The sequence below is a fragment of the Aulonocara sp. 'chitande type north' Nkhata Bay genome, linkage group LG18, assembly GCF_057382095.1.
Source record: "Aulonocara sp. 'chitande type north' Nkhata Bay isolate Kocher_YH1m ecotype deep benthic linkage group LG18, A_spYH_male_GT1.1, whole genome shotgun sequence".
NCBI lineage: Eukaryota > Metazoa > Chordata > Actinopteri > Cichliformes > Cichlidae > Aulonocara > Aulonocara sp. 'chitande type north' Nkhata Bay.
Window position 1 is genome coordinate 6,140,938 of NC_141361.1, and position 16,971 is coordinate 6,157,908.

At 40.1% G+C, this 16,971-nt stretch overlaps 1 protein-coding gene across 1 annotated transcript in view; it reads right to left on the minus strand.

Moving 5' to 3' along the window:
- Positions 1 to 16,971, minus strand: part of LOC147307846 (solute carrier organic anion transporter family member 5A1-like) — a 44,936-nt gene that overhangs the window by 18,362 nt on the left and 9,603 nt on the right. The window contains exons 2-4 of the mRNA XM_086270890.1: positions 4,659 to 4,791; positions 3,076 to 3,293; positions 913 to 1,077 (exon numbers count right to left, since the gene is read on the minus strand). Coding sequence (XP_086127016.1) covers positions 913 to 1,077; positions 3,076 to 3,293; positions 4,659 to 4,791 — 516 coding nt within the window. The remainder of the gene's footprint in view (positions 1 to 912; positions 1,078 to 3,075; positions 3,294 to 4,658; positions 4,792 to 16,971) is intronic.

Here is a 16,971-nt window from a genome sequence, read left to right on the forward strand (position 1 = left end):
CCTGCTCTAATTGAAGCACTCCTTCTTACAGACTTGTATACCCTGCAAGCTATTTCATATGTGCAGAGTTCATCAAACCTGATAAACAACAGCATTACGCAGACTTCCACATGTGGTCCAACTGCAAACAGCTCTCGTCTACCAAAATAACCAAAGCCACTAAAAAAGGTCGTCAGCCCCGAGTGTCATGTTCATTTCAGCTGCTTTATTTATCAGCCACAACAACGGGATGGCTTTAAACAGGACTGTACACTTCTATATGGATCGCCTGATACAAGGCAGCATTCGCCTCAGGTTGGATTTTCAAATTAAAGGGACAGTTCACACAAAAAAGAAACCCATGCGTTAACACATTGAAATGCTATTTATCCATCTAGATTGTTGTTGTTCAGATCAAATACAGAAAATCAGCACAACAAGCATTCAAACGCTCTGTGTTTAAGCTAAAGTATTAGCCTGTATGCCCGTTTAAGTGTGCATGTGCATCGGCGTGTGACTGTGAGTGTATGTAGGACATTAATGTGCTTGTATCTTTGTGTGTTTCTTAATGTTTTGTGTGTGATGCACTCAGTGCTCCAGCTCAGCGTCCCAGGTGCCCCCTTCATTTGAAGAACAGCAGTTTCTTTATTATTAATGTGCTGGCTTGCAGTGCTAGGGTAACAGCCTCTCTGGCTCTGCTCTCCGATAAAACCAGCGCTGCAGTTGCACAAATTAAAGCCCTGGATGTCGTATGAATATTCTGGTCTGTCTGCATGCTGTCTGCAGGAAAATCACAGGAGGCTTCATTTAATATGAGAAATAAATTCTAAGTTTAAAAAACAGATTTATTGAGCCCAGTTTTCAGTCTTTGCAGGATTTCAGAGGTGGGATGGTGAGGCGAAATGCTCTTTAAAATGTGTACATTTAACTCACCAGTGTAGATGCTAGCATTGGAGGCAGGGATCCCAAACTGAGACTCGATGAATTTAGGGATGAAAGTGATGAAAGCAGTTACGATGGCGCTCTCTGCCGTGTAGGACAGGCTGACAAACAAGAAGGTCACATTGCTGAGGATCCTCACTGCGGCTTTAGGTAGGTCTGGAAGAGGGTGAAGAAAAAAAACATGAACACAAAGTAAAGCTTTTGGGGTTTTTTTCTGTCAGCGTCACAACAGTGAAAATAAACCCTTCTGATTTTTGCAAATCCATTTGTGATTCAGTCTGAACTACAGATGGCTGAGACAGACTAGTTCAACTGTCCTCATAATCTGCACGCTGTCAAAATTTGTACACATTTGCACACACGCTGTTCACTGCACACAGGTTTAGAGTAGCTTTTCTACTCTCAGGAGTACAGAAAATATGACAAAAAAACAAACAGAGCTGTACTATCACAAAATAAATAAAACCACTCAACTGGGAAAAAAGTGGCTGTAAATAAATGTGAAATATTTCACACGGGGGTAAGAGAACCATTTAGCCCGTCAAGGGCTGCCTGTAAAAATCCTCACAATCACGAACAACAGCTAAAATTGAAGCCTTCAATACTACTTCCTTAATTTGGCACTTCAAATCAAAACTTTAACCACCCCCTTGGCTAAATGTTCCTAAATCAGTGCTGTGAAGAGGGGCAATGAAACCAACTCCATTTGGACTTCTTTTTCCAAACTTTGCAGCACTCAGAAGAAAATAAAAGCTTGCAGTAACACGTAACACGTTCTCTTGACTTTGCTGTCAAACCTTTTCAGGAGGAGCTGCCTGAGCAACACCGAAGTCTGCATCAAAGATGCTACCGCGATGTAGCAAAAAGTATATTTTTATTTAGTTGCAATCCTGAAGAGATTAAAGCTCCAGCAACAAATGTAGTATGTGGTCATTTCATTGCTTCGACTTGTGGCTTTCAGCGGGGTCAACACGAAACAAAAACAGGACTTTTGTGGACAACGATCGGCTCTAAACCATCCGTTGTTGCCTCACTTGTTGCTGTGCGTGCTGAGATATATAACTGATGGTTTTATATCCTTCTACTCTGTACCCATCCTATTTTAAAATCCTATTGTAGAAGTTATTCTCTATACTAAAAGTGTAGCTATTGCTTTAACCCGGGTGTCTCGAAACTGAAGCTCTTAGCCCATTCTCAGTGGAACCGCGTGGCTTTGAAAGAAAACTAGATGATCGTGATTAAGGAAATTATTTCATCATTTATTGTTTTGGATACTGTTGTGTACTGGAAAAAAAGTTGTAATATTTTGCGTGTCATTGCCTCCATGTATCATCCGGTTACTTATTCTCTTAATTTTGCTGACTAGCTACAGATTCCAAATCCAAAAGAATGAAAGTCAAGGAGGAAAGTCAGAATTTAACAGTGATATAACTACATCAACATGTTTGCTTTGACCACCAACACTGCTGGCTTAGCAGTATGCTTTCAGTCAAAATTACTCCTAATTATCCTGTTCCTGTTACTAATTATTAAATTGGGACAATTTTAACGTGGTTAATTGGGACTCACAGGGGACATCTTAGCGTTACAGCTACTTTGTTTCAAAGTAGGCCTAAAAATGCTAACAGGTGTTTTTGTTTCTCTCTACTTTACAACTGTTTCATAATAAAACTGACAAATTCTTTAGTTTAGTCACGTTTCCTAAATGCAAAAAAACCCCAATGTTACTTTAATGAAAATAAAAAGTTTGTGGATTGCAGAGTAGAAACATGTGGTATACGATATGAATTACTGACATGCTCACAGGGTTATTTATACTCAATAAGCTGTGAATAATCATTATAATGCTGAAATATGTTTTGTGGCCCCAAACTGATTTTTAGGGTAACATATTTCTCAGAAACGGCTCTTAATAGTAGAAATCTTCCTGCTTTATTCTCTTCTCTGGTAGCTGCAGTTACACGATAAGCCTCTACTCTGTTATTCAATTACAGGAGGCTGACTTGGATTCTGCATTCATTAGACTTGAAAGACCGTCTGAACTCGTCTTTTAAGGTCAATAAATTGAACTAAAGAGTTATATTTAAACAGCCCACACCCTCATAGTTCTGGGAAACACTCCTCTAATAGTTGACATCATCGATTTTCCAGTACCTTTGATGTCCTTGCCAAAGCCCATGGACGAAGTGACCGTCTGGGTCTTGTTGTTGCTCTTCTCCTTGAGGACGTCGTCGTCACTGGACAGGTCGTCCAGACTCAGCTTTTTCCTCCTCTTCTTCTTCTTGTGTCGGGGCGGCAGTTTCTTGGGGAAGGTGAACATGGGGAAGATGACCAGCAGCATGGCTATGGCGCACAGCAGGAACCCGCTCCACCTACACAGCCCAGAGATTATTGAAGTAAAATATTAAAAACACATGTTTTTATTAAATTCTGAGTCTGTTTTTACTCCTTTTGCTACCAAAGAGTCAACCTCAGACTTGGTATTATCTCATGTGCCTCATTAATATGCACATAAACTGGTACACCATCATCTTCCTGCTATCATCACCTATAATTCATGTAGAAAGCTCGTGGCTGTTAGCTTGTGAGTCACTGATTATGCTGTCAGTCAGAGGAAGGCATCAGTGAGAGCTCTAAATAGATGACTAACCACATCTCACACACAACAACAGATTTTCAGATGGATGATATGTGCGAAAACGTGACCTAAGGACCAAACACATCTTGGTTTGGAAGGATTCAAACCCGGAGTTTGTTTTCAGATGCGACCGTGTTGGGAGAGGTTTCCTTCTCTTCTCACACATTTAACACAGAGACGAACAGGGACAAAGTGTATTCTACCCCTCCAGACTTTAACAGAGTCCTATTATTTGGTGTTGAGTGAAGTACACTCTGTCTGTTATTACTGCCCCAGTCTATCATACAGAGCCGCCCAAGTGTGTCCGTCCTGCGACTCATTTAATCACAGATGCGCTCACAGCTACGTTGGTCTCGTTGCATCTCTGCACCCACAGTACGGGGAAGCCGTGAGAACAAGATATTCCCGCAGTACAGCCTGTACCAGGAAGAATGCGACACTGTTAGAGTCACATACAGCAAATAAATGATCGACTCTGTAATTGGTGGACATAAGTATTAAATTGTAGCATACATGTACATTTATAATCTGTATTTACTCTCTGGTTTCCATTTTTAGTCGGCGCAGCATTCACCAGCCACGTTAATTTGGCTATATTTGGAGAAAAGGAGGAAAGTATTGGTCAAAATGGAACCTCAAAACAATTTAACTTTTTATTAAATTTTTGAAAAAGGCATCTAGATGCATAATCCTGCTCGTCTCCGAGGCAGAGCCATTGAATATCACCAAAGGGTTAACTTAGAATCCACCCCAGGTACCAACTAAAGTGTGTTTCTAGCACTTTCACCAAGAAAGATACTACTGAACTGTACTGTGTTAATGAACTGAAACTTAAGTAATACAGTTTATTTACCACTAACACTCTGAGAAACTGGGGATAAAAACTCGAAGGATACTCTTCAGTGCCCCGTTTGTGAGCTTCAGCACTAAACCCAGTGAATCACACTGAAGACACAAATGGTTAACTTACTGTGTTGGTAATAGTAGTGATACTCACAGAGTGTATTTGCTTTAATGGAAATTTATATAAAAAAACCCACCAACTTCAACATACACACATATTTTACATTTCGATGGGCTCATGGCAGACTCTTCTCACCAGTTTCCAATGAAGCGGGGATCACTCTGGTCGATGTTGACAACAGTCTTGGGGTCCACGTAAAAGCCGATGAGGACTCCACCCAGCAGGTAGCCAGCTGCTGGGCCCAGCGCTCCCATCACGTACATGATGGCTGAAAGGAACAGAGAGAAGCAGAGAGCTCGAACTTTAAATGTGTGCAAGTTTTGGCCGAACATCAAAACTACTTTTAGAGTTGAACAACATCCAGCAGACACAAAGCAGCCTCGTCATCTCACTGGAGTCAGTTCAGATAAATCAACTCCAACATTCATGCATCTTTTCTGCTTTGTTTTGGTCTCAATCTCTTTTGAAGGCCATCAAAAGCTCCCATCTTCGACTGTGTGCTGTCTGGTGCTTTGGAAGTTTTTTAATGTGACCAAAACTGAGCTAAAACATGAACTGTGCACGTGTTTGAGAAAACCTGGTTGGATATTTTGTAGTTCCTCTCTCTCACAAGTAGCACAAAGCAGGAAGAAGTCACAAATTTGCACTATTTTTGTATGTATTAAGTGAGAAAACTGAAGGAGGCAGCACACGACACGACATTAGCTACAACCAGGATCCCAAGACTGATGGGATGGTGGCAGGTTAGGAAACGGCTAAATTCGATTCTTTGTCAGACACTTCCCTTTTCCAGCAGTGCCACTAGACTAGTTTTACTGCAGCACATGTCCCAGAGTTCATCTGCTGCCCCTCAATAAATCCTAAACTTTTTCAAGTACCTATAATTGACAGAGGAATGATTTAATACTGTGAGTACTATGAATGGATTTCATTTTGTAATGAATGCTGAAAAAGCAACCATCTATCCATAGATTGTATAAAAAGGTGGACATACCACTACATACACATTACTTTTTTTTTAATCTATAAAGAAGGGCCTAAAAAATACCATTTAAAATGTTTTTTTGTGAAGTTGTCAATTATGTGTGACTAGAACACTGGTTCATCCCTTGTGATAGGAGCCATTTTTATGCTGCAATGACTCATAGGTCAGTGTTAAGGGGCTTAACAAACAAAAAACATTTCACTGAAAATGGACAGGTACGAGGGCTGAACTGAAAAAGAGTGAGCTTTGCATTAGTGGGCACTGCTCTGCCATCATGGCTGAAAGTAAAAACCCGAGGTTGAACTTAAAGCTAATAAATGCTGAACAATAGTGAGGTAGATTATCACAGCTCAGAATGCTGACTACTCCATTAGCATTGAGAACAACCGGTACAATTACAGCAGACTGCATTTTGTTTAGCTTCTGTGTCAAAGTTACACCATTACACTGAACTCAATGACATTTGTCAAACTGCAGGCCTTATGCAACACTAGAACTAATCTAGCCATTTACAAAAGGTCGTGTGTGTGTGTCATGTGTGCAGATCATATGACTGTGCAATCAGGTGGCTGCTGAAGCTGCGAATAAGATTTCTCCAATTAGAGGGAATTAAAATCTTTAATTCCTTGGCTGGAGTTGAAAGCACTTAAGAACTCAAAGCTGGGCCAGGCACTGGAGGAACCTGAAAATTATCTGAACCAAAACTGTCCTGGGAGTCCTGGGAAATACTGGGAGCACTGGGTTTCCGTCAGTGATGGCTTAAACTGTTAACTTCACTTTAGTTTTGTTTTTTTTTTGTTTCTATTTTTTTTATTGTTTACTGTTGTTAAGCAAACACGACATATATCTTCTGACATCTGTCTTTTACATTTTTGCTAGTAATCAGCAGCAAATGATACAAACTTTGACCAACAAGTATGAGCGCTTAACGTTTACTTGCTTATACTTTGTTATCTGTCCTTTTTTTGTGGATACTGGTTTCGTAGAATAATTGAGATGTTTTTGGAACATGTCTGGAAAGCCAAGGGAAAAGGCACTGTTCATGTTTAACTTCAAATCACTAATTTAGTCCTGTGATGATTATTTCAGTTATATTAGTGCTTGTGAACACGTAACATGGTTTCCACTGTGTTTGTGGCCTAGAAGTGACTCAGTCAATCTAAATACAAACAGCACGCTGCACAGGAATGACACTAAAACTGAGATGTTCGTCTCTTAACACAGTTGTAAATGTTGTGTTCCTGTTCTTTTAACCTTCTTTTAAAGAATCAAAGATGTCCATAATGACACTTTTTGATTTTTTTTTTATTAAGCTGCCAAACTAACACTTAACAGGATGCACTTAACTTTCACTTATGTAGCATGCTTTTACTTCAATGTACTATATGAAGGTTTAAAAGCCTTATTATAAATAGTGCAAATCAAACAACTTGCCACTCTTACAGTGATGTTACGTTTTTGATCATATGCTGAAGTGTGTAGTTGTCGATACTTGTTAATTAATAAAGAAATAATTTGATCTTCCTAAATACAGAACACTTCTGCAGTAGCTCTTCACAGGACTGACCAAGTTTAACTTGAAATCATGAATTTTGTAGCGTCGTTGTGGTTGATTCTTGCAAATATGTGTTTTTTCCCCAGTGTTTGCATGGGTAATTACAGCCCACTGTTACTGAGACCCTTAGAGTAATTGCTGAGTAAGGATAGGCTCCAGCACCCCTAATGGCACTAAGATGGATAAGCAATTAAGAGGATGGCTCGATAGATGACCGGTGTGCATAACTTTTTCAGTGTTTTTTCCCCTCTCACGCTGCACTGCTGCTCTCTGTCACTGAAGCATTGCTGCTCAGTCACACAACAAACAGGGCACAGAGAGAGCTGTTCCTCAGCTGAGTTACAAAGCAGTAGGTCACTACCCAGAGATTTAGTTCTTCTTTTTTGCTAGATCTTTTTGGGAAAAACAAAACTCAATTCAATGGGTTGGAAAAACAGTTAAAAAGTAGTTAAATGTCTTGATAAACCGCCAAGACTAGCTAAAGTGTAATGACTATAGCTGTGCCATATCGTATCGTATGTGATAATACCTGTGAATATTTTTATGTGACGTGTGTCATATTGTGATATCACTGCTATAGTAACACCATGTGTTTGTGTTTCCTAGCCTCGGCATGTCTGACAGCAAGAGCCAAGAGAGAAGAGCAAATGGGTGGAAATGACTGATGTGTTACATGGAAGAAAAGCAGGACTTATACAGCACACTAGCAAGAAAATACAAGTAAACTTTTAATATGACCATATTGCTCGGTTCTTGATGAGTTACAAAGTTATGTTACTTTGCTTATTATAAAAGAAACATGTTAAGCTGTTATTTTATACGTCTCCTTAAAATTTCCAGGGAAAACACCACCTGTACTTCCATTTGACTCGTGCTGTGTTACAATGCTGCTGCTGGCACCCTGTTTCAGTAAACTCGCAATTCAATTTCGGTAGTGTGTCATCACTGACAGCAGCTCGTTGAAAAATGCCCCTCATTACTGAAACTTGTTCAGTATTTTTTTCTATATCGTCATAAATATTAGTATCGCAAATTTCCTTGAACTATAATGACAACATTTGGATATGGTATTAATTATTATTTTTTAAAACACTTTATTCAACAGAAACATTTTCAATAATAAAAACTGACTGCTGATAATCCAGATTTATGTGTAATTTTTTAAAGTCTCATTCCCATAGCCAATAATTCACGTGATGTATCTGATCTTCTCAGAGGCTTTCAGCTCACCCGTTATAAATACAGCAGTATGCTGCTCATCTATACTATGTTGATTTTCTGACAAGGTTAACAGTTACTTCAAATAAAAATAACAGTATAATAATTCCCTCGGCTACATTTTGAAAACTGATCAATATGTACCTGCCTGCCTGATTTCTCAAAACCCCCAAACACTCAGCAAAATGAAAAGATTCAGCACACATTCCTCATTTAGGGAGCGTTTCCCAATCAAATCAACACATTCCAGAAATGCCGGCAGCAACGTGAGCACTGCAGTTACTCATCTGCAGAGCATCTTGACAGAACCACAATGTCTGTCTCTCCATGCCATCCTTCCACTCGATTATTACATCATCTGACTAAGAGAGCCAGACTCTGGGATGATGAAACAGAGTGATGGGATTGAGGGCTCAGGCCTTACGAGGGGAGCTGTGGATAATCCCTTACAAAGCAAAAGAAGAGGGAAAACCCTCGGCTGGCAGGTTGCCGTGTTACACAACGTGATGCAGTAACGTGACTGTCTTCAGAGGGATAAGAGACGAGCACGCCGCCGGTCATAGGTCAGGCAAACGGGCCCAGCTGAGATATGAGGAGCCAGAAAGAAAGTGAGAAAAATAACAAAAAACTGAAAAAAAGATGATGAATCATACAAAGAAAGACAGACTGTGACAGCGCAGATGTGAGACCTTCATTAAAATTTTATGATAAAGTAGTCAGGGACCAGAAGGATGATGGCTTTTCTTTGCTGCTCTTTATTTCCAACGTAGACTGGAAGTCAAATCTTAATACATAACCATTAAGCAACAAAAACTTTTCTAAAAGCCTCTCAATCATGTGTTCTAGTGATATTAAGAATTTTGCTAGATTAACCACTTTTATAAACAAAAGAAACGCTTTGAAGAGAAGATTAAGATGCCTCTGAAAGCCCATAGGAAAATTCATTCTCTCCATTTAAGCCATCCGAAATATTAGGAGCAGTATGCAGCCAATACAGCCAACTCCAGCTATAAACCAGTGCAATGAAAGGAGAATTAATGTTTCAGTGATGGAAGAAACCAGAGCACCTAGAGGAGTGCGCAGAAGAGCCCTGCCCTGGTATGAACCCAGGACACTGCACCTCACGGAGGTGGAGCATAAGTGAAAGGAATTATGTCTGTGCTTGTTTGTCCGTCTGCAGTATTACAATTTTTTTAAAATAAGGTGGAGCACAAGAAAAAAGCCATTAAAAATATGGAGCTGGAAATTAGCATTATAGGTCCACCTTAAATTTTGGTGTGGATCTGGATTGCGGTCTTTAAAATTGCAAGATAAGTCTAGAAGCTTGGCGAAGGTCTTTGTGAGTCCTTCCAGTTAATTAAGCAACAGTAATGTGCTTTATTTGTTAAAAGTGGTTTATAAGCAGGTTGCAAATGCTCAAAGGAGCCAGTGTGCACTTTTTTCAGTGGTTAAAGAAATAGGTCAAACACAAAAAATCCAACAGATGAATGTGCAAGCCACACAAACCATGCTTTCTGTCACATTTACTTCAACTATGTACCCTGCACATATATGGTTTGTCATAAAGAGGCTTTCAGAGAAAAGGAAAAAGAAAGATGAAATAAAACCAGACAGGAGACAGGATGCAAAGAGAGAGGAAGCAGAAGGAGAGCAGAGTGCACACCAACCTGCTGCTGTCGAGGCAGCAGTGTTTGTGCTGATGGAGGGAAACCATCTTTGGCCTCAGCGTTCCAATGATCAATGTTAAGGTAGAATAAACCCTGGGAATGAAAATCATCCTAAATCTGAAGTCTGCATAACACCTTTATGATCTATAACCTCAGACCGGTTAACACTGTGCAGTCCCATTAACACCACCCTGTTATAAATATATGTTATGTTTTTGCAGTGGGGGTGATGGACTTGTTTAATGGTTGTGTCTTTGTTTTATCATTCAGATACTTCGGGGTTTCATCTCTGCATAGATCCTTCTGTATGCTTGCCTTTTCTTTTATGTTGTTACATAAATTGCATCAACCTGCAGTTAAAAATCTCACATATTAACATAAGTGCTGATGTTAATTAAATAACTGTACATTACCCCTTTTAAATAAAATAAACATAAAACACTATGCATAAGTCATCCTAAGAAATACCCACAAACGTCAGTGACATAGCAGCTTATCCGCCTCCTGATCCGTCATAGTTCACAGGTCAATGCCGGTAAAGCAAGACATGTGAGTTGGGTTAAGACCCAAGAAGTGATCATTGTGTGCAAGTTTTATTAAAATCTGACCAAGTAGTAGTGATAAAAATGCTCATAAAATAACAAATATAACCTTAACCCTGACCACAACTTGTAGACCCACGAGGTGATTGTTATTTTGCTTTCCAAAACTACAGGAGCGTGGATTATTGTGAAATATGGACTGACAAATGGACACTTCGCCTCACTTGGTCACAGTATAAATTCACTGAATCTTTGGCCAGATGAGTTACAAACACTAATATGTCGAACATGCATGCCTCATTTTACATGTCCAAATGCCAGGTGACAATTTGGGCAGTCTCAGTATAACTCATGGACCTCAGCTGAGGCTGAAACTTCTCTCCACACCATGCTTGAATTGAGTGACTGGATCCAAAAGGCTATTTGGATGAAGTGGTTTGTAAAGTAGACGACTCGCAGTTTTTTCTTAATTCCACAATTCAATTCAATTTTATTTAAACAGCGAAAAATCACAACAGCAGTTGCCTCAAGGTGCTTTATATTGTAAGGTTGACCCGACAATAACGCAACAGAGAAATCCCCATATAACCTCTGGCGCTTTGGCGACAGTGGGAAGGAAAAACTCCCTTTTGACAGGAAGTAACCTCCAGCAGAACAGGCTGCGGGAGCCGTCTGCTTCAACAGCTTGGGGTGAGGGGAGGAAGACAGAACAAACAGACAGATGTCGGTCCAACCCCGGCTACGAAAAAAGCTGGACTGGGTATCCGTGACAACAGACTGATTTGTAATGCCATGCGTTGGCAGCAGTTCAGCAGTAAAAGCTAGCACATTATATGGAGGAGGCTAAAAGCAAAGAGTGACCAATTTGGAAGTACTTCACAGTTACTGCTACAGCTTTTCTTTTATGTTTGCAAAATTTAATTTTAACCTAACAGCAAAATGCGGTCAAGAAAGTCAAAAGACTGAAAGCTTTGATATGACAACACTTTTATTTCTCTACTGCGCACTTGTTTACGTTCATTCTTGTTATGCTCAGACACAGAGGTGTTACAGCAAGCAGAAGCTAGGATGTTTGTTCACTGCAACTTAATTTCACTTCACATTATGTGCTACTGTAATCTAGACTGATACAGGATGGACCACATGCAGCCAACTTTGATCTGAAGTAGGCCGGACCAGTGAAACTACATGATAAATGTGTAAAATTACAGAAAATGTTGTGACAGTTCATTGCACACACTGACCTGTAATTAAAACATATTCATTTTTTAAAATTTATTGTGGACTCGCTAATAGCTGAAAAACAGGAACTTTCCTGTGATTTGATTGGTGTTAGTTAATTATGTTGGCGTAGTATGAAGGAAAATCCAGTGGGCTTGATTCGAGGCTTCGCCACGGCCGACTTCGGCACCCAGGCCTTATGTTTGACACCCCTGCAGTAGGCTGGGACGAGACAAGTGCAAATAAATTACATGAAAATTTTTGGTAGCACTTTAAAATAATGTCACACTATTAAGCATTAGCAAGGTATTAGCAAGTGCTTAATTAATAATTTATATAGCATTATTTCTCCTTAGTAGGTCATTTATACATAAATTAGATAAATACAGATATATTATAGTGACAGTGATTATGATTATGAATTCAACTAGCAGTGATAAGCTGTACATCGTGTATCGGTAACAGATGGATAAACATATGTGTATATTTACAAATGACGCGGATTAAGGAGGATTAATGTGTATAAATGTTGAATTGAGCACTTGCTAATACCTTACTAATACTTAATAGTGGATGAATTTGTTATAATTTACTTTAAAAGTCACACAATCAATGTTTAAGTCAATCCTGATGTTTCCTTACACATCAAACAATGCCTCTCAGCTTATTCATTTAACCCTGGCTTCGGATCGGTACCTTGCACCAGCAGATACCCAAAGCCAACATAAATCTATCCTATCAAAAAGAGTTGCATGGGTGCATTCCTAGAAAATGAGGCAGAAAGTTCAGTTTTGTCCAATATCACAATAAACAATCCTTCAAAAGTCCCAGTATCCACATCTGGATAAGATCCAGATTCTGGGTTTGTCTAAGCCCCACCTCTGGCAAAAATTTTCCGCAAACCTCTGTAACTCTTAGAGTAACACTGCTAATGAACAGGCAGACCAACCAAACCAGTCTCTCTCACACACACAGAGGCCTCGTCCTCCTCATCAGCTTCAGCTGTACACCATGTAGTCTGAGATGTCTCTGAGACATAAATATAATACCCTGATCCTTGACAGTGTGCCGGACTTACATAGAGGGCCTCAATATGCTGCTTGTTACACAACAGGTAGAAGCAGCCAAGCAGTCTGATCTGGTTGGATCTGGTTTGAGACACAATCTGAACTGCACTGTGAGTCATGTTTCAGTGGCGCCAGCATCAGCTGTTGCAGTGAGCAGGTAGCTAATTATCCATCTTTCCTTCCTGCTCATCCTTCACCTGGCTAGCATCATGTCACTCACTCGTGTGTTGATAACTGCAGATTACTCTGTAACAATACCCTAATGTGCTGTAATACTGCTGCAGCCAAAGAGTTGCATCAACATCACGCATAATTAGCACAGAGAGCGCTCTCAGGTGTTACAGCATCAAGTACAGAGTCTGCATATGTAGTTCGGCTCCCTGCTACACTGATTACACTAGTCTGGACCTGCTGGGGCAGCAACACACACTCACAGCAGGGCCGTGAAAGAGATTTATGGCAGCTGTACATTAGAGAAAAAGCTCAGAGCTTGCAAAATGCTCATAATAAATGTAATTTTGAAATTAATGTTTAAAAAAAACATCATGAGATTCAGAAAGACACGGAGCTCAGTCAGCAGGCACAAGCTTGTGAGCCTTCAGTCTACTCAGATAAATCAGAGGCATAAATCAGGACTGGAGTTGCCAAGTTTCATTTAATGTTTGCCTGTTGATGGTATGATTTAATCATGGTGTACAACAGTGCAGCTGCACACGACAGGATTAGTAAAAGCTGGGTGAGGAGGCAAGCGGTGTAGCGGTACGCTAGACAGGCTGGCGGACGGACAGCGCTGAGGCCAAGACGAGGAGGAGGGAGCGCGATGAAATGTTATGGTATGATAGCGTTGTCATAGTAACCTGCTGACACAGCAAGGTCTGGTTACAACTTCCCGGCGGGACGTAAGCGCTAACGTCAGACTCCCTGCCTCCATGAAATCTGTGAGGAGGCTTCCTGCGTGTTTCACCTCAGCACGTGTTCTGATCCTCATGTTCGTCAGCGTTTCACTCGCTCCTCACTGACCTGGCCATCACACTGCACTGCAGCTCAACAATCACAAGTACTAAAACCACAGATGTGTCAAAGCTTTAATATCACAGTTCCAAATATCGCGCCGCTTTCCAGAGACAGACTTAAAAAAGCTGAAGCATGAGAGGCCAGGTTACCCCTATCACTTCATTTCATTCTCCATTGCAATAGTTCTCTATGCACTAAAGAAGCTTGTTCACATAACAGCGTACGGTTTAAAACAGGCCCAAGTGGTTCATTTATATTTGTTTATCAAAATAAAATATCTGCACATTTCAAATTTGTACAAGAAATCAGGACAGAAGACATAATAACATTAGTATGGAATCAAATGAATGGTGTAACCCATTAAAGGTCTATGGTCGTTTGTGCCATTGCATGAAATACCCGATTTCTTTTGTAACAGATTTAGAGCAGCATCAAATAAATCATTTTGCAAACTCTATTACTGCACTGACTTTATTATCATTATCTGAACTGAAGGTTTACTGTTTTGCATTTGCAGTGTGGGTAATTTTTGAGCAAGCTTTGACTGCTTGCAGGTAAAAAGCTGGGTGGAGCGCTAACACGTTTACTGAAATGAAATCTCAAAACCAATTTCCAACTGTTGGGGAGTTAGCCTTCATAATTCATTCTAAATAAACAATGACCAGTGCACAGAAGAAGTAGTTAGTCAGTCATCAAGGGACAAAAATATGTAAAAGAACCAGCGATGTGGTCATTTATCCCCTGAGAGGAAGCAGTTATTATATAAAAGACTTCTTCACGGGGAAGTTAAAGGGTTTTAAAAGTGTTAACACAAAACACTTCTGATTTTGTGCATTTGTTTGTGTTGAAGTCTGCAAGTGTGCCTTTATGCTGATTAAATTATGACCACACCTCTCTAACACACTTTTCCAGAAACTACAGAGCCTCAGAATCAGAAAAAGCCATTAAAATCCACTTTAGCATTAAAATTGATGCATTTCCAATAACCCAAAATAATACTTTTTAAAAGAAAAAACAGGATTTGAGTAAAGATTACCGTTGTGCTAGTATTTTAATGAAATCATGCATTAGAGTAGAACAGCTTGGAAGCAGAGATTCCCAGGTTAACTATACTTAGTCTATGGTTGTGCAAAGCTACAAAGTTTCTGGGGCAGATGAGATAAACAGGCAGTGTAACCTGGGCTTTATGAAATATTGGGAAGTCCACTAGAATTTTAAGTAAAGTTGACAGGCTGCGTGACTGGGATTTACAGCATTAGCGGTCTACTGGCTTCAAATCTTTTAAAATATTAAAGTGAGGAAGGACAGCACCTGGATCCCAGAGTGGATCATTAAATACCAACATATCCACTCTCTAACTCTGGAAATCTTAGTACAGGAAAGTGGAGTTCCCCTCTGTGAAATAACAGAACTTTCAGTCAAAGATTTAATTAAACCGTTTTAAAATTGCTGACAAGAAAACCTGTTACGTTTTAGAAAATGACCGACAGACACACACACACACAGTTTTAGCACACCAACTGGTTTGTGGTTTTTGCTGTTAATCCCCGACGGTCAGTCTTTTTTTAGTGCACTACCTCTGCATTAAAACAAAAAGAGAGTAAACTGCAGCCTGGTATTAACGCAAACCCCCAGTGATGATCTTTTAATTCCACTGCAACACAACAGCAGGAAACCAGACCTGAGCCGAGAGAACAGCCTGACACCAAAGTGGTAAAATAATAGCATCAGCCACATGAATTTCTTCCTGACCTATATATGAGCCATTCCCTTAACACATCGACAGCAGCTTTTCAGCTACAGCAGACAAACGGGCAGGAACAAAACTTTTTAGACGCTTTTGTTATTGAAGTGTGATTTAAATCAGAGCATTGAAGCCGATTCCTGCTCGAGGAGCTCCAGCTGCAGGCCTTTACTCGGGCTTATAAGGAATTGTAAAGAACCAAGAAAAAAGCCCTACAAAGGCTTAAAAGAAGTCAGTAATGCACATTTCCTGTCATCGCTTCATAAGAAGTGTAGAGGCGAGGATGAGATGAATCTCAAAAGCTGCAGTAAAGTAACTGACTTTCAAATGCACCTGCCTCTGAGTTTACTTTATATCTAACCTTTACATCCACACAAGGTGAACCGTGTCCACGCGAGTGACTGCTCGTTTTTTTATTTTTCACATTTCCTGCACTTTTATTTCCAGATTGTTCCTCGATTTGTCTTGTTATGTTCACCTTGAGAGGTCTACCTCCTCAAATTTTTTTTTTTTCTTGTATCTCTGTGTGTTCAGCCCCATAACGGCGATTCAAACTGTAATCCTGAAACAAAACTATCTGCTCTCCAAAAACTAAGCACCAGGATTTACCTCCGACTTCAGTAAATACATATTTAGAAGTTAATGTCTTGTTTAAAACTCTACATGCTGTCTCAATCGTTTATTTTATAGTGAGCGGAGCCCTTTCAGGGCTGGCAAAGTCACACCTCGTATCAACATCAACAGTACCAGTGAAGCTGCATTGTCTCCATTTACACATATTTCTAAAAAAGTCTTTAAAAGTAGCAGTCACCTTCAAAATAAAATACACCAAACTGACAAAGTCTAAGTGTAGTTTATCAACGACTGGGGTTATCAAGAGCTCCATGATGTATATTTATTTATGTTTCAATCCCAGCTTCTCATTGGCCTCACACGCGCCGGTCAGGAACAAACTTAGGGCCAAATGTGGCCCCGTGTTGTACAACACCTGGTCTGATCTAAGCTGCAAACACAACTCAAGTAGGATAAACAGATTTATACAGCAGTGAATACCATTTATTACCCAACACCATGAGTGTCTATGGTATATAACAGCATAGTGTTGAACTGCTAACCCTGCCTGTTTTGCCTGTTTGCTTAAGCACCTTGCTCCTCTCTTACTTAAAAAGAGAAAGAAAGAAAGCCCTCAGAGGTAAATAACACCAAATCCTTCCTCCCACGTTGTCTCTGCTGCTGACCAGATCAATATTTGAGAACACAAACCCAGAAACATAACCCACCCTCGTGTCACGTGCGGCTCAAATCTGGAGAGTGAAACGCTGCTGAAGCGGCTTGCAAGAACATCTGATGCTCCTCAAAGGAAAAACAAAAGCAAAACAGTTTTGTTAGAAATCCGAGTGTTTTCAAGCTGTGACAGCATGAGGGTTTCATGCCT